A 16,845-nucleotide genomic window follows, 5' to 3' on the forward strand; every position below is an offset into this window, starting at 1 on the left:
ATATGCGCAGGAGCTCAAATTCACCCACAGATTTGATCGCTGTTACTTCCCCAACACATATGAATTGTTGTATCTAATTGTTCATCACTGTTTCCACTCTCTCTGCTTCTTTCTATTGCTCTCCTTTGATCGCTCTCCACCTTTCTGTCTCCTCCTCCCTCTGTCACTTAGTCTTACTGCCCAAATCTCAGGAGGGACTCTTTCCTCCTCCTCTTCTCTTCCTGACTGAGGAAAAACTCACTGTATGGAGCACATTTAAAAAGAAGGTCATTCGTGAGGTTTTCAATTCATACCCTTGAAATAAATTTAGAAATGAGACGAGAAGCTGTTGGGATTCCATCAGCCATTATTCATATGAAGAAATAAAACCATACAAGGATGTGTTATGCATTTAAAAAATATGTCTCATACTATGAAATTACAGATTAATGAGAATGTGGATGCGACCGTGTGAAGATTTGAGAGGAATGTCCCTTTAATTAAACTTTGACCTTGTTTTCTAAGCGTTACGGTAACTCCAATAAATTTGACTGTGCGCATTACCGTAATGAGAGCATTCAGGCAGAAGTAACAGAGCACAGATCACCGCTTTGTTTCTCTCCCTCAGACAAAACTGGAGGATCGATGGAAAATGGAGCGCTGGTGGCTGTGGAGCTTTTTAATTCTGGGTCAAGTTTTAGACTTGAGTGCGGCTGGTGCTTCAGGTAATACATTTTTTAAAGAAATAGGGGTTTGAATGTGTTTTAAAGGTAATGGTGAGACTTTGGCGCATATAGTTTTGCCGTGGCTCCTTGAGAAAACTTTTGAAATAAGTCATTGAGGAGCTAGCTAACGACCCAGCAGCTAACTCCACTGAGCTAATTCATAGGTTTTGGTGAATTGTGGTGAAAGTTCGCTAACAGAAGGGACAAAAACAGCATGTGTATTTATTAAGGTGGTCATATTCACCAGGGCTGAGCCAGGCTGTGCATCCAGTAACAGCTAGCTGCTAATTAGCGCTAACCAATGCATCGTTGCTGTTCAAGATCAGCTCATTTCTCAAAGACAGACACTAGATTGCCCCCAGCTCTACAAGCTGATCAGGATTTTATCCAGTTGCAGTGTGACTACTGACCTACAACGCTGCATAATCCTGCTCTCTCACTACCTGCTGCTTCACAGTCCACCAGCTTTATTTACTTTCAAGAGCTGCTTCTGCTTATTGTAAAGTATCTCCGGCATCAGCAAATGTTCTGTTGTTGGCTGCAAGAGTGAACACAACAGTCTTCATGCAGTTCCAGCAACAAAAAGCTGCAGATCCATCATGTTAGTGGGTCATTTTCACCAAAAGCCCCACACCTGACCATCTTCAGTTTGACTGATTTGTGGTGGTAAATACTGAGTTGACCATGTGTAAAATCTGGGGACATGTCAGTTTTTGCAATTTAAAAAAAAAAAAAAAAAAACCCCAATCTGTAGAGCAATGTTTCAAGTGCCATAACTTCACAAAGAATTTAGCCAGAGTAGGTTTATTGATATGTGCAAATGTCCCTTTCAGGGACAAATTCAGGTGTGACCGAAAAATCTTTTTGACTTGTGTTTAGTCAAATTAATCCGATGCATTTGACATTTTAATGAACGTAGATGGAGTGTTCAAATGCAGCTAAACATTTCTGGTACATACACTTTCATTCAAACTCAGTGCTTGAAGTGAGGTTAAATTGGGCAAAACTGTTTGTTCCACAAGTCCAAACCTATGCAGTGCATACCTTTTGTGAAGGTTATCAAACTGTTAAAACAACTATTTTAAAGTGCTTTGTCATTATTAACAGTGGTATTTAATTTAAATGAGATCATATTTCCTCTGACACAATTTGCCTTCTTGTTGCAGGCAAGCAGTGGAAGAAAATAAGAGAGAATATTTCTGATGCTGTTAAAGGGTATATTCCATGCAACCCTGTCAACTGTAGCTGCCATATAAGGTGGGTTTCTGCTGTACATCGTGCTGCAATAATTACATACCAATCTTTACTTTCAGGGCAATTTTCAAATCCCATGCTACAATGTACTTATAAATGTGTAAATAAAGACAGAAAAACACAATTTGGTGTGTGTACAAAAACCAGTATAGTGCTGGAAAAGGTAATATATCAAAGAATGCATTCAAAGAACTTTCAAACGGGGACTTAAAAGAGTTGTCTGACTCAGCCAACCTGATTTCCAAGGATAGAATTCTTGTCAGGCAATAAATAAATAAGATGAACTTAATCACTTTCCCCTTCATCTCTGTCGCAGTGTCCTACAACATGACTTGCAGCCCTTTAGAGGAGGAATCTCTGAGAATTTCATGGCTGCTACAGTCAAGAGAGGAGTGGGCACTCACTACCAGATCATTGGACATAAGTTGTACAGAGAGAACAGCTGTATGTTCCCTGCTCGGTAAGCAGTAAAAATACCTGGTGTAGTTATTGTTATTTGATCACAAGAGAGGTTTTTGCTGAAGTTGAATCTGAACATTAAATGCGTATCTCAAGCTACGTTTGAGTTTGAATGGGTGTCCTGTTTCAGGTGCAGCGGGGTGGAGCATTTCATACTGGATGTGATTGACAGATTACCCGACTTGGAGATGGTAGTAAACGTCAGGGATTACCCTCAAGTCCCAAGCTGGGTTCAGCCAACCCTCCCAGTCTTCTCTTTCAGCAAGGTCAGAACATGGACGGTATTTTTATTCACACTCAAAAACTCGTGTTTATGAAGTGCGTGAACTGTTTTTGACATGTCGGTGTCGGTTTGTAAGTAGACCTCAGACTACCAGGACATCATGTACCCTGCATGGACGTTCTGGGAGGGTGGACCTGCTGTGTGGCCCATATACCCCACCGGACTGGGAAGATGGGATCTGATGAGAGACGACCTTAAAAAGTAAGACTGACCACTTCAGAGATACGAGGAAACATTAAAGGAATGTGTTAGACCTGCCATTAAGACAAGAACTGTGTGTTAATCATTGCTGAAATTACAAACCAGCTAGTTTATTAGTATTTTCTGTCCTTTTAAAGATGATGTTATTATTAAATGACACAGAAATATTGCTAAAACAAATTCAATAGAGGTTTTCAGCTAAATTTTATTAGTTTCCTTATAATTTTATGCATGATTTAATTGGTTTCCTTCGTTTCATCTCCTTTTGAAATTAATACAAAGCATTTTTTGCTAGATACAGTTTTAAATTTTACTTGATTTTTCACTCATTTGATTTATCCTTTTGATGACAAGTGGATAATCCTTTAATCACAAATTATGAAAACTCATTTGCGGAGTATTTAAATGAAATGGTGTCTGCTTTGTCTTTGTAATGTGTTGTTAGGTCAGCAGCACAGTGGCCCTGGAAGAAGAAAGAGTCTAAAGGATTCTTCAGAGGCTCCAGGTCAGTCTGTTAACATTGTGGATTCAGAAAGTATTCAGACCTCCTTACATCTTTTCACATTTAGTTTAGTTGCAGCCTTGTTGAGCAGTCATTTAAATTCATCTTTTCTCTCGTCAGTGTGCACTTGATACTCCAGAATGACAAACAGAATGATTTCTCTAATTTATTTAAAAGGAAATCCTGAAATATGACACTGACATAAGTCTCCCGACATTTCATTCAGCATTTCGATGAAACATCTCTGGCAGGGATTACAGTCTTGAATCTTCTCTGTCGACCGTCTCAAGCTCTGTGAGGCTGTCAGTGAAAAGGTCTCTTCAAGTATTTCCTGTTTGGTCCTTGTCAGGGATCTGCTGATCTATTTCAGGACATTTGTAGAGTTGTCTCTATGCTACTCCAGCCACCCTGACCACTCAGCTATTATGTTGCTTTGAGAATAGACTATTGGAGGAAAAACATTCTGCAACAATCCAGATGCTTCTGTAGTGCCAGTTATCTAATTACTCCGCCAAGGAACGCAGCGGAGTTATGTGACGATTGGTGTATGTTTGTCTGTCTGTCTGTTAGCGACATTACTCTAAAACAGACTAACGGATTTGGATGAAATTTAGCCACCACAGCTAAATACTTTTAGGGTCCCTTATGTGTTTCCACTTTAAGCCATACGTTGTTTTTTTGTTTTTCTTCGAACTTCCACATTAAGGACGTACCAGAATTCACTCTGTTGTAGCTCCACGACTGTATGGTAAAAAGTTACTGCATTGAGCTTCATTGATAAAGGCCACTTGGGAGAATTTGAAATACAACATGTGTTCTGGTCCCCCCTCAAGTAAAGTCAGAATAACTCACGCAAAAATGAGTTTGTACTTGGAGTGACTCAAAATGATAAATTTGAGAGTGAAAAACTGTTTCATTACAGTGAGACAGTGGACATCTCCTTAAAGGACCCTAACACTGCAACTCTAAATGATCTCTACGGTTGTTTCCTAATCTGCCCTCTGTTCGCTGTTCTCTGTTCCGTAGAACGAGTCCAGAGCGTGACCCTCTGGTTCTTCTGTCCAGAGAAGCTCCAGAGCTGGTGGATGCAGAATACACCAAGAACCAGGCCTGGAAGTCTGAGAAGGTCGGTCATACTGAAGCTACATCACACCAGGTCCTCATACATTTAGAATAATTCTATCCATCTCATGGTTATTACATGAATCTACCTGCCATATAAGGACATGCTGCCTCAGCATTTAAACATGGGACAATGATGGTAATGTAGTAGATTCTCAAAAAACGGAGTCAAACAGCAGACTTTCAGGGCTCATTACACTGCAGAGTGTCTTACGTGCACTTTTCAAAAGTCAGGTTGTCTCTACAGTGACCTCTAATGTTTATTTGATGGTAAATACTGCCTTGTCAATAACCCTTATATGCTCCAGTAATTGGACCTTATATTCTTCCATCATTACACTTTTTAAACTTATTTTTTCCACCCACTTTGTATTTGAAACATGTTTATTTTTCACTCTAAAGCAGATTTTGAACATTTTGATGATTGAAAAAGAATACTACACAGAACAATAATAGAAGAATGTAAACATCCAATTTGTTGACATTTTTTCGCTCAAGCTGTTGCTGCTCTCCCTCTCTCCAAGTTTGTTCTCTGCATCACCTCTTGTATGATATTATCAGTGATAAAGAGCTCGAGTTAGTTATACAAATGTTACAAGTATTAAAGGTAACTTAAAAAATGAAATGGAATGATATCATAAACTTGTTTTTTGGTGAATAGCTGGAAAATGAAATGATAAAAGCGTTTCATTACAAAGATATTGCAAGAAAACAACCTCACCGGGTCATTTTTGACTCACTTATGCTTCTAAGGGTTAACAAAAATCAAATTCAATCCAACTTACTATCTGTGTATGCTGTCTAAACTGTCTTTTGGCACTGTTATGGTGCTATTTTTTACCTTTCAGACACAGTAAAGCAGTCTTATTCTGGCGATACCCTGGCAATAGCAATAAATCAATACTTTCTAAGTATTTTTTTCAACACTGACACAAAAAGAAAAGGCAATCTGAAAGTCATTCTGCACTGTTTACTTGCCAACCTATATTTTTCTTTCTGTTTTAGGATACACTTGGGAGACCCCCAGCCAAAGAAATCCCCCTGGTCGATCACTGCAAATACAAGTAATCATCAAACTCTGTTTTTTGGGAGATGCAACGAACATCATCCCGGCTGCTTCAACTTATTTTGATATGAATCTACAATACGAAGCAGCTCAAGATAGTGTTTAACTATTTCTTTGAAGAATACAATCTCATGGAACTCCTCTTCTTTCTCTCCAACGATTGCAGGTATTTATTTAACTTCAGGGGAGTGGCAGCAAGCTTTCGCCTCAAACATCTCTTCCTCTGCGGTTCCTTGGTGTTCCATGTGGGGGATGAATGGCAGGAGTTCTTCTACCCTCAGCTCAGACCTTGGGTTCACTACATACCAGTAAAGCAGGATCTCTCTGATGTCAGGTACCTCAGCTTGTGTCGTTTCTTCCTCAGATGTGACAATAATCCTTCATATTCCTCCTGCTCCCTATTGTCCTTGATTTAGTGATTAATTAGAACCAAGGTGAAGCAGCTTTTGCACCTAAAGGAAAGAGTTATGTGCACCAATGCAACCAATGTAAACGGTTAGTGTGGAACCCTTTGTGAGCTGCATAAATCTCTAAAGGGTTCCCTATGTTTTAAGGAATATTGCATGACTAAATTTATCTCACACAAAAGAAAATCTACCCTTATTTAATACTTACAAATACAATTAGACTTTTTAGCTTTTATTGAATAGCCCAGGAAGTTTCAGGTTTAATTTACACACAGATATGCATGAATAGAAGCTTTTTTTTGTTCTAAAACACCTTGTTTCAGTTTCAATTCTCTATATTTTGGACCCAAAGCTAAGTTCTGTGAAGTATTTTGCCTTAATGTTGACAATTTCGTATGTTTAAAGCCTTTTTAGTTGCTCAGTATCTCCAGAAATATAACTCCCACCATCACAATATTGTTTCCAGCAAATCCAAAGGATTAAATGTTTCCTGCTGAGGCTCGACTTTTAATTAGTGGCACACAAAATTTAGAGATGAGTTTAGTATTAGGCCACAATACCCCACAGGTTTGAAAATGTTGCTCTTTCTTCCATTTTTAAGGGACAATAATCACAAATTTGCCCACTGTTGGAGCCATTTGATCATGATTTGGATCTGCTGTAAACATCTGTGTCCTCACCAGAGGTCTTGGTTATGGAAGTTATATTTTAGCTGATATTGAGTCTTTCAAAAGGCTTCCCAGGTCAAATGTTTATTCCAGAGGAGGGAAATACAAAATTTCCCAGGACTGAATACATATGAAATTGTCAAAATTCTATTAAGGTATTTTACAGAATTTCGTTTTGGGTCCTAAATAAATAAACTCTGGACAAAATGTGAGACGTGGAGCAACATATTTCCTGAGTACAGTCTCACAGGCTGACCTGTAGTATGCTAAACGCTGATGTGTCTTCACACGTTCTGTGTCCTCAGGGAGCTGCTACAGTTTGTCAAAGAGAACGATGACATTGCACAGGAGATCGCCACGAGGTAACAAGTGATACGTTCCAATTCAATTTTGGAAATCCTCTGAAGCAGCCGTTTTATTGCTTAAACCTTGTTCCAGCAGTGTGTGACTTTTCTGCTCCTCTTCCTCTCCACAGGGGTAAGGAATTCATCCGAAACCACCTGCGGATGCAAGATGTCTCCTGCTACTGGGAGAGACTCTTATCCGAGTTTAGCCAGCTTCTCACCTACAAACCCCAAAGAAGGAACAGCTACAAACAGATCGTCCACAGAACTGCTAAAACGGAGCTATAAGACGGGGATTCTGGAGGACCAGGGCAGCTGTAGTGAAGGGAAACTTCACATCCTGAATGTAAATGTAACAGTTTAACTTAAATAATCCAAGGTCCCAAGTTTTGTCAAGACCAGTTTTGTTTATTTCTGTGGAGCACACGTCTTCACAGGAATAACACTTAGAGGGCATCAAGTTTAGCATACAGCCATAGGAGTGGTTTATCTGTGGATGCGGCCATTTCCTATTTTACATTTTGCATCCAGATATGAGCCCTGATGCCTATTGTCTGTCTGACATCCAAAATAACATGTGAGATGTACTTTTTAGGCTTTTTATGCTCACTAAAGGGCTATTGTAAAAGCTTCACACATCAACTTTAGGCTACTGATCATGAAAAAGACGACTCTACCAGTGAGTGGCATAAACGATCTACATGGCTCAGGAGGGACAGAAAATATCCCTGATCATGTCTTAGTGACGTCATGAAGGTTAGTGGATTTCTCCAGAATCTAATGAAAATATTATGGTCTGGCTTTGGAGCACCATATCTGTCATGGATGTGTGATTGTTAATAGTAATTGGGGATAAATAATGGAGATACCAGGTGTTGGAGAGTGTCTAGAAAATGAAAGGTCTCATATCGTGCCCCTTTTCAGCAAATTAATCAAAGCCTTGCATGTCTCCACACTGTTTTTCAGTTCTAAAAAATGCAAACGGTTAATTTCTCTCTAGCTGTCTAACCTGTGGTTTTAGGGCTGTTCTAAATGGGCTGTTTTGCTTTGAAATCCACGGAGGTGCAGTTGAAAAACATGCTGTTCTGATGGCTGAAGCACCTGTGTTGAATTCTTGCGGGCTAACTAGCTGTGAGGAATGGCAGAAGTTCACGTCTTCATATCTATTTTGCACCTCCTAGTTTAGAACAACTACAAAACACCATATGGGACCTTTAAAGTTGATAGTGTGCCCTTTATGTGGAGTCAGTAAAAATATTCTCCCAAGGAATCTTCATTTCATTCATTCAAATACAATCTGCCCCAGTCCAAGTATTATCAAAGTATCGTGGCCATAACTGACATGACTTTTAATGTTAGGTACATAGAATGTGTGATGTTTAAGGATCAGAACTACTGTTCCGACAGATCTTATAAGCTGGAAGTTGTATTCAGCTGTGTCACTTTGGCATTTCTAGATGGGATTTGAGTTTTTATTTTTTATTTTTTAATGGTTTCAAGTAGTTTTCTTTCATGCCATGGACAGTAAGGAAAAGGTAGATCTCATGGATGACATGTCTTACTACACTGCCCTCTCCTGGACGACTGGAGAAAGTCCAGCAGACGTTAAACCAGGTTTGATTGCAACAGATCTACATTTGTATGTCATCTGCCCATTGGTTTCATTGCTCGAAATAAAAGACAATGAAATTTCCTTTCACACAGAGTGCCAGCAGTAAGCAATAATGTTCAGAGTAACACTTTTTTTTTTTTTTTTACTCGTGTCTGAAGTTTCCAAGAAACACTCTTGTTAGTGGGCTTTACCTTTTCAGTGGAAACAGTCTTGATGTTCATAGATGACAGATGGTACAATTGTAACAGGGTCATGCTGAATATGTTGTAGTATTCACATTGTACTGTCAACAAGTAGTTTGTTACGAATGTTATTTTTTCTACTACTGTTGCAAACTGTGGCCCATTAGTGTACTTATTTGACCAAGAAGCTGTGATCATTCAGGTTGTTGTCATAACTTATGCAGCTTTTTTTTTTATCCCAATAAACTTGTTACAGACATTCTCAAGCTGTCTTTCTGAGTTTTTTTAAATTTTAGAATAGAATAGGTCTTTATTGTCACTGTTACAGAAAACAATGAAAATAACTGTAGTACTCTCCGAAAAGCAGCATTAAAAATAAACTATATAACACACCCTAAAAAATATATACAACATATTTAGTATTTAGAACCGCAGCAGTAGTTGCGGCCGTGTTCAGTCCTCCAGCGACAGGCGGCGCTGTTGTCACTGGAACTCCGCAGCCGCACTTCCTGTCCGGGGTGAAAGGTCGAGCCGCCGGTAGGCTGTTGATAAAAAGTCAGTAGTGAGAAAACGGAAAACAGAAGGACAAATGTCAAAAACAGAAGTGCAGACATGAATTAGTATTAACCGGGACTTCTCCGCTTCATAAAACAAACGGTTCATTGTTGAGGAATTTCCTGCCGGCTGCTGGTAAACTGCTTTTTAGCTACGATATGGCAAATGCTAACAGCATGCTAACTGCTGACCATTATCGGACGTTATTTTTTTTTTATACAGAAAGTCATATAAACGGACGAGTAATTCACTGTCAGCTGAATTAAACCTCTGCATTGCGTTTTATAAACAGTGTTAATGTAAAGTGGTTTGGTATTTGTCGCAGATGAAGCGGTTCGATGTTAGCCTAGCTAACTGCACCCACTAAGGTTGAGCTCACAGCTGTATAGCATTGGACTGACAACCAAAAATCATCAAGCTCACTGCAGCTGTGCGAGAAAAAACAGTCAACATATATACATGGTTAGTTTTATTTCCAGCTGAGTGGACCATTTTCTGCATGTCATTCCCCTTGGTCTCTTTAAAGTGTTGCCTGTGACTCTTAACTGCAACATGTCACATACAGGTTTAAATGCCACCAATATACCCTAAAATACTAAGTTAATTTTATAATGACATGCATCTAAAATTAACAGTTGTTCTCATTAAGAAGCAATGAGCAGTAAAATGAGATGACGTTGTTGCTTTTCATACATTTTTGCACCAACAGAAGACAGCTATTATCAGTCTAGCAATCATTAAGTGACCAGTCTTGATTCTTAGAGAAAAGTTTATGAGGATGCAGTGATGGTTTGTATTTATGTCTTCAGCACACCCTGCTCAAATGGTCCCATATAATGCTGAAAGTTCAATGCTGTATTTTGATGCTGGAAAAAGTAATTTTATTTTTTTGAGTAAATCATCTTATGTCTCAGCACAGCTGAAGAATTTGGGGACATTTTGTAATTGCGATTTTACTGACAGATAATGTGATTATATTATCAAAATGATCTTTTTAAAGTCAAGATTTAGCTCAGTATTCAATCTGTAATAAATTTAAAAGGTGTCATGTAGCATTGCCATATGAGACACCATGAAGAAATGACAACAACATGAATTTTGATAACTATTGACATGCCAGTTCAAACCTGGGTTCAGACACACTGCATAATATTTATCTTAAGTTGCAGCCTTTGTGATTTAGTTATTGCATTGCTTTAAATTGCAGTTTCAATTTACAATTAATTAATTGTTCAGCCCTTGTGCCCAGTGTGTTTTGATCTGGCTGCAGCATTTAACAGCTGCTGAACTAGACAGGCTGTTCTGCCCTGCCAGCATTTCGTCTGCCTCAAGGCTATTTGTTTTGAGGATGGAGCTTAACTCCAGGCAGTGAGAGCAACATCTCAACCCATGACCATGTGTTTCCTCCTCCTTACTGCAGCCTAACGCCAGCTGAAGCGTGATGCAGCCAGAGCAGAACAGGACAAGCTTTGCCCTGCAGAATCGACAGGCAGATTCAGCCCCCCGGGGCATCCTGAGCACCGGCCTGCTGCGGGGTCTCACCCAGAGCATCAGGCCTCCTTTCTTCTGCTTCCTGCTCCCCAGGGTCCATGCAGCTGATGTGGCTGCTGCCCAGCCTGCACAGATGCTCTCCTCCTCCTCCACCAGCACTGCTCCTGTACCCGCTCCGTCTCCCAGCACCCTGCCAAGCAACATTGGCAAGCCAGAATTTCCAGACACAGGATGGGAACGCATCAAGGACCTCTTTGACAGAGAGTCAGTGTTCCTCAGTTTGAAAAGCAATAGTTTGTCTTCATGCGTTCTCTGCATCTGTCGGGTTGTTTGTAACCAGTGTAATGCCAAATCTAGGGTGGAACCATAGGTTGAATAATTGACAAGTTGATCAATAGGTATTATTTTGGCCATAAAAAATGCCAAACATTGTCTAGTTCCACCTTCTCACTTGTAATGAGCAGCTGCTTTTCTGTGTCTAATGCTCTACAAAACTCACTAGCTTCTCTTCCGTTGTCCAGAAAGTCCTAAATCGAATTGTAGAGCCACACGTAGTGCCTCAGGAACTTATGATTTTCCAGTTACACTACTTTTTATATTTGACTGACCAAATAATGAATTGTTGAATCATTAAGATAACTAGTACATTTGAAATAACTGTTAGTTACAGCCTGCGTCATTCATAGTCCTTTGAGTCTGTAAAGTGCCAATAGTAAATGAGACTGTTCTCAACTGCAAAAGCTCTTTTAGAGACTCATCTTTTTATCAATCATACAGGGAGAAAGCCATTGTGGTACCACACACCTTCATGTACACTAAAAATCAGTGCAGTGATTTCTTGTCTCTCACCTGATTTACACTGCCTAATAACACACGCTGAGAAAATGTTAGGCACAGTCTTTGAATGCATTGGACATGACAACTTCATATAACTGTGTAATCATATGCAAGGATACATATTAAATGCATATCAATATGCAATAGCTTAAATACAATATAATGCTTCTACTGTGACATATCCTTCAATATAGTAGCATGTTTGTTTAAAGATGTCAAATACATGCAGTGGCTTGATTCTCAACTGGAACATGCTTCTCTTCCTGTAGTGCAACACAGAAATACCCAGAGGAGTTGATCAATGTGATAAACAGCGGTGTTCTTGGTGCCCTTGCAGGCCTTTTCTATGGCGGCCTGCCAGCAGCTCGTCACGCCAGGCAGAGGTATATCCAAGTCAGCCAGGCAGAAATGTATGCTAATCGTGTGGAAGCAGTGGTAAGTGAAATCTGTAGCCAAGTGTGGATGTGTCTTTGAAGGCTATAAAATGATTTATGGAACAAAGATATAAAGTTACATGATAAGTTCACCATTTAGCTTTAATTTTTAGATTAGATACGCATGAAGTAGTGTGGCAATTTGTTGCAAATGATTTATCCACAGCAGCAACCCTAACAGCATATGTCGATATAGCATTTTATGCTGTCACGGCACTGCGAGCACTTCACACCACTGAATCAGCCAAGAAAAATGCTCCCACACTGCCAGGCTTTGTTTGCATGACAGTATCTTGAGAACATTTCACCATTCTAACTGCCATTATACGGTAGATGTTATAGGTTCCCTGGAAATTTGTGACACTGATGTCACCAGAGCCTGCATGAAAATGGCAGAGTGCACTGATAAAAGATGCTAAGTGCATTTTTTCTCTGGGCCTATCTTCAAAATTAGAAAAACAAATGGCTATGTGGACACTCGTGCTAATACTGAAATGTGCAGAAAAATAATAGAATTACTGTTTAAATCTAAAGTTAGAGTGACACTTAAATAGCCCCATGCTTATGAAATTACATTTTAAAATGTAATATTCGTCCTTTGTGCCCTTTAGCTTTTTTAGACTGCCTTTTTATACACTTGTGTATTTTAAGAACAATGTGTGTTTTGTTTGTTTGTATGACTTGAGTTGGTGGGTAATGAGAATCAGCAATGGAGTTTAATCAAGCTGTCTAATTCAATTTCACGGTATGTTGTGTCTATCAGCGCTCGGCACATAACGCAGCTATCCGGGGTTTTGTGAGGTATGGATGGAGGTGGAGCTGGAGAGTTGCTGTCATCGTCACCTTGTTCAAGTAAGCAAAAAGGTGGAGAATGTGAGTCGGTTTCTAATAGTGTTTTTTTCACACATGTAAGGAAGTCCTGCTTTATGTGGAGTAGTCTTTATAAGGAAGAGATTTTACTGCTTCCCAAAGCTAAAAAAATGTTAAGATCAAGCTGACACAGTGTGTAATGTACAGTATACAATAGCGGTGAGTGCACCTCTGTCAAATGTCACTTAAATGTCAAATGCTTCAAATTTGTATCCATCCTTTCCATCCAGCATGAAATTTTGCTCAAGAACATGAAAAGAAGCCTGGTGAATATGGGGATTGCGTTCTCTTTTAGATGAAACCAAGTTTAGCTTGTTCAGATTAGATCCAGTATATTTATGAGACCCATGTCAGGACTAGCACAGTGAGTTCACTGTCCTAAAAGCATGAAGGTGGAGTGTGATGATAAGGGACTCCATGACTGCTAAAGGTGTAAGAAAGATGGCATTTATAGATGGCACCATGAATGCCTGTGGATGTATCAAAATACTGGCTCACACACTGACAAATACATACAAAAGTTTGTGAAGAAGAAGAATAATAAGTGACAACTATGACCTGTCCAAGTGTGTTTTGCTGATTTGAATCCAATAAAACACCTTTGGGGTATTTTAATAAAGTAAGGCAGACCAACACAACCTCTCTAGCAAAGACAAGCTAGAAGAAGTCTCTGAAGAAAGGCATAACATCTCCAGAATTTAGTTGAACACGGGTGTCCTTCATACTGAGGATGATTGAGTCTTTTCATCAACAATATAGTTGGACAAAGTAAAAAAACTAAGACGAATCGAAGTAAGAAAAGGTTAACTGACTTTTGTTGCATTGAATTCCTTCTGTGGGGCCTGTATTTTCAATGTAGCAAATCTAATCTGTGAGTATTAAGTTTATATTTCAGAGCAAACACCCCACTGTTCAGTTTATAAATAACACAATTAAAGGTGATGAGTTTTATAATCATTTTACAGTCATGTCATATTGCACAAGGGCATACTCAGTACTGTTGTGTACTCTATGAAGAATGTTCTGAGAAATTGTTCATCTGATTGGAATGCTGTCACGAGCTATGCAGCAAATTTTAGATGTTTATTTGCTTTTTATTTCCACTGCATATCTCGTTAAACATAATGGTTTCATATGTGTCTCTTTCCCTCTCCCCATTCCTCTCTAGTTCTGTCAGCACAGGGCTGTCTGTGTACCGAGACAAAGACGCCATCAGCAACTGTGTTGGAGCTGGAGGTGAGATATTTGGGTCTAATCACACTTATTCTTCAACTGACATTGGCTTATTTCATTTGTGTCATACACACATACACTGTGTCATACGCACAGTTCACTTGTGTTGCTACTGTGTGCTGAATGCCTTCAGTTATATCTATAGTTTGTTGTCTTGTGTTGGAAACTTGTGTGTCTGCTTTTTGATAATGCCAGAGTGACAGTCTTTCAGCTGCTGAGATGTTCAGTGTTAGTGAGAAAATGTCTGGTACTGACAGTCAGGACCTTTTTGTCAAATTGTTTTAACACATACAGCACGTATTCCAGCACACTGACCTCTGACTGATGATGAAACTCTGTGTATGTGAGCAGCTGTCACTGTAGGCCTGTACAGACTGAACCTGGGACTGAGAGGGCTGGTGGCAGGGACCATCATCGGAGCAGTCCTGGGGTAAGGTTGTCTTCTGCCTCCATCAGCATCCGTTGACTTCCAGTGATCACTCCAACAGCTCATGTCAGCTTTTTACAGCTCATCTAGTCCAACATTTTCAGATAGTTCCACTGTCAGACACTGCTGTGTATGTGTTTCTACAAACATGCGTATTCGATCATGTTTGTGTGCATGTCCACACTGATGCTAGTGCGCTTGAGAGCAGTGAGCACTCTGGCAGCCAGCTGTGCCCCTCCCAGCAACCCTCTGTCGCCCAGCTGAACCCCTACCCACCCCCACCCCACTTCCAAGTCTGTACACTGTGCCAGAGGGACTCATGTGCACCGCAGAGGGCCATGTTTTGGGTAGTAAAGCAAGGAGGCAGGCCAAGGCAGCAGCTGCCCCTCTCCATTTATGCCATCACTGTTATTCCAGCCTCTCATCTCCATCTAGCATACTCTGATCTGGACTGGTTGGTATTTCACTTTGTCTTAACTCTCTTTCCTCAGCTCAGTCTTTGCACTTTTTACCTGTTTGTGTAGCACCATTCAGCTGAGTGCACAGAGCTATAAGCAGATTGTACAGTGAAAAGTGGGTGTGGTGTGTTTGATGGTGTAACAGGATGGAGGGGCTAGTTTGGATTGTGATCACTGTCCCCATATTGGCTGGTCTGTTCTCCTATTGGCTCTGTACTGGCAGTGTCTCCTCCTCTCACTATGTGGCTGAGTGGTCAGCCACCTGGAGCGTTTGATGTGTGCAAACAGCTCTGGCCCCGGATCTGCCAGGTGCAGTTGAGGCAGAGAGGGGGAAATGAAAGCAGGCAGATAATCGCAAAGCACATCACGCTCCAGATCTTGCCCCAGAATCATCCTCTTAACTGGGCATGTAGAAGACATGTGACTGGAAGGTGGGGTGGGTTTTGAGGGGTGTTGTGGTGAGACTTTGTCAGAGACTGCTGAGAGGAAAACGGACTTGATAACTGCTGGGACAGGTTTTGCTTTGACAGAACTGACATGTGGCAGCTAACTGTGTGAAACAACAGATTATGTAACAACAGAAACTGTTGTTAACAACTGATGCTGTTAGGAAGATACTACACTGTTGATGTGTTTAGTAAATACTCCGCTGGTGTGTTTTTATACTGTATTTTTTGTCAAGAACTTGGTTTGATCTGTAATGTAAGTTGCAACAGTCAGAGCAACATTGTAGTGGCAACTCGGACTCCAGAGGGCAACAGGAACAGAAGCCCATTGAGACACCTTCTGCTTTATCTGTAACAGCGTTTACTCTGAAAAACAACATATTATGAATGCACGTAGACAATATTTAGAATTATACAAACTGACTCCTTCACAGGATTCCTGTTGGTGCTTTGGTCGTCGGCTTGCAGTCTCTGACTGGAGAAACTGTCAGAGAAAGGAGGAGGAGAGAGCGCAGAGAACTCTATGAACTCAAGCTCGCAGAATGGCAAGTTTTTTTTCCAAAGATTTTATTACCTAATGACCTTTTTTGTTGGATCGTTCAAGAAGCATGAAAAATCAATAGAAAATCCCTTGTTGTTCTATTGTGTTTCTGTTAACCCGTCACTCTCCTCCTTTTCAATGCTTAGGACGGCCCGTCTGCAGCTGACAGATGAGCTGATTGATAATCTGAATGTTAGCTCTCAGGCAGAGGAAACCAATAAGGACATGCAGAGGATCCAGGAGCTGCTCAGTTTACCACAGAATGAGGACGTGAGCAAGAACTGAAATACCAGTTTAGAGAGGCTGCCATGCTGCCTGATATCTGTTGGATATTGAAGGTGAGACTTCATAGAGACAATCAATCAATCCCGTCTTTCCTGAGACTCTACACATCTTCTGAATGGAAACTGATTCACATCAGGATTTCAAGACACTGCTGAGAATCACCAGCTGGAGTCACTTTAAGCAGCCGCTCATGAAATGTGAAATGAGCTACAGGAGTGTGGCATGTCTTCTACGTGTCATTTCCTATAAGGTGTGTTCCACAGAGTCCATGTTGGCACTGCGATAATAAAGTTTAACTGTTAAAATAAACAAATTGCACTTAGTGTGGTGTTCATATCAGTAGTGGTCCAATCTTATGAGGACTATGCCTTGTGTTTTTATCATCTGTGCATGTTGTCTGTGGTTTACTTTTGATTTGCCTCCTGGGCTTTTCAACAACTAGGTCAAACATAGCTTTGGCCCCT

At 40.3% G+C, this 16,845-nt stretch overlaps 2 protein-coding genes across 2 annotated transcripts; both read left to right on the forward strand.

Annotated features, from left to right (window-relative positions):
- The first annotated feature begins 256 nt into the window (after positions 1 to 256).
- On the forward strand, positions 257 to 9,066 carry poglut1 (protein O-glucosyltransferase 1). The gene is made up of 11 exons (XM_023267205.3): positions 257 to 704; positions 1,871 to 1,961; positions 2,275 to 2,418; positions 2,548 to 2,683; positions 2,780 to 2,901; positions 3,347 to 3,406; positions 4,430 to 4,529; positions 5,531 to 5,589; positions 5,758 to 5,925; positions 6,972 to 7,028; positions 7,142 to 9,066. Exons 1-11 carry the CDS (start codon positions 632 to 634, stop codon positions 7,296 to 7,298), a joined length of 1,167 nt encoding a protein of 388 aa, XP_023122973.1. The 5' UTR covers positions 257 to 631; the 3' UTR covers positions 7,299 to 9,066.
- A 234-nt stretch (positions 9,067 to 9,300) lies between these two features.
- Positions 9,301 to 16,694, forward strand: timmdc1 (translocase of inner mitochondrial membrane domain containing 1). Its single transcript, XM_023267208.3, has 8 exons — positions 9,301 to 9,494; positions 10,780 to 11,114; positions 11,957 to 12,122; positions 12,885 to 12,973; positions 14,160 to 14,227; positions 14,576 to 14,654; positions 15,990 to 16,100; positions 16,243 to 16,694. The coding sequence occupies exons 2-8, from the start codon at positions 10,801 to 10,803 to the stop codon at positions 16,379 to 16,381; spliced, it is 966 nt and encodes a 321-aa protein (XP_023122976.2). The 5' UTR covers positions 9,301 to 9,494; positions 10,780 to 10,800; the 3' UTR covers positions 16,382 to 16,694.
- The last annotated feature ends 151 nt before the right edge of the window (positions 16,695 to 16,845 follow it).

The sequence above is a fragment of the Amphiprion ocellaris genome, chromosome 24 (assembly GCF_022539595.1).
Source record: "Amphiprion ocellaris isolate individual 3 ecotype Okinawa chromosome 24, ASM2253959v1, whole genome shotgun sequence".
NCBI classification, from domain to species: domain Eukaryota; kingdom Metazoa; phylum Chordata; class Actinopteri; family Pomacentridae; genus Amphiprion; species Amphiprion ocellaris.

Coding starts and splice junctions, on each gene's coding strand:
- timmdc1 (XM_023267208.3), top strand. CDS start 10,801: ATGCAGCCAGAGCAGAACAGGACAAGCTTTGCCCTGCAGAATCGACAG. Junction 14,228..14,575: donor CAACTGTGTTGGAGCTGGAG/GTGAGATATTTG, acceptor GTATGTGAGCAG/CTGTCACTGTAGGCCTGTAC. Junction 14,655..15,989: donor ATCATCGGAGCAGTCCTGGG/GTAAGGTTGTCT, acceptor ACTCCTTCACAG/GATTCCTGTTGGTGCTTTGG.
- poglut1 (XM_023267205.3), top strand. CDS start 632: ATGGAGCGCTGGTGGCTGTGGAGCTTTTTAATTCTGGGTCAAGTTTTA. Junction 2,902..3,346: donor ATGAGAGACGACCTTAAAAA/GTAAGACTGACC, acceptor ATGTGTTGTTAG/GTCAGCAGCACAGTGGCCCT. Junction 7,029..7,141: donor GCACAGGAGATCGCCACGAG/GTAACAAGTGAT, acceptor TCCTCTCCACAG/GGGTAAGGAATTCATCCGAA.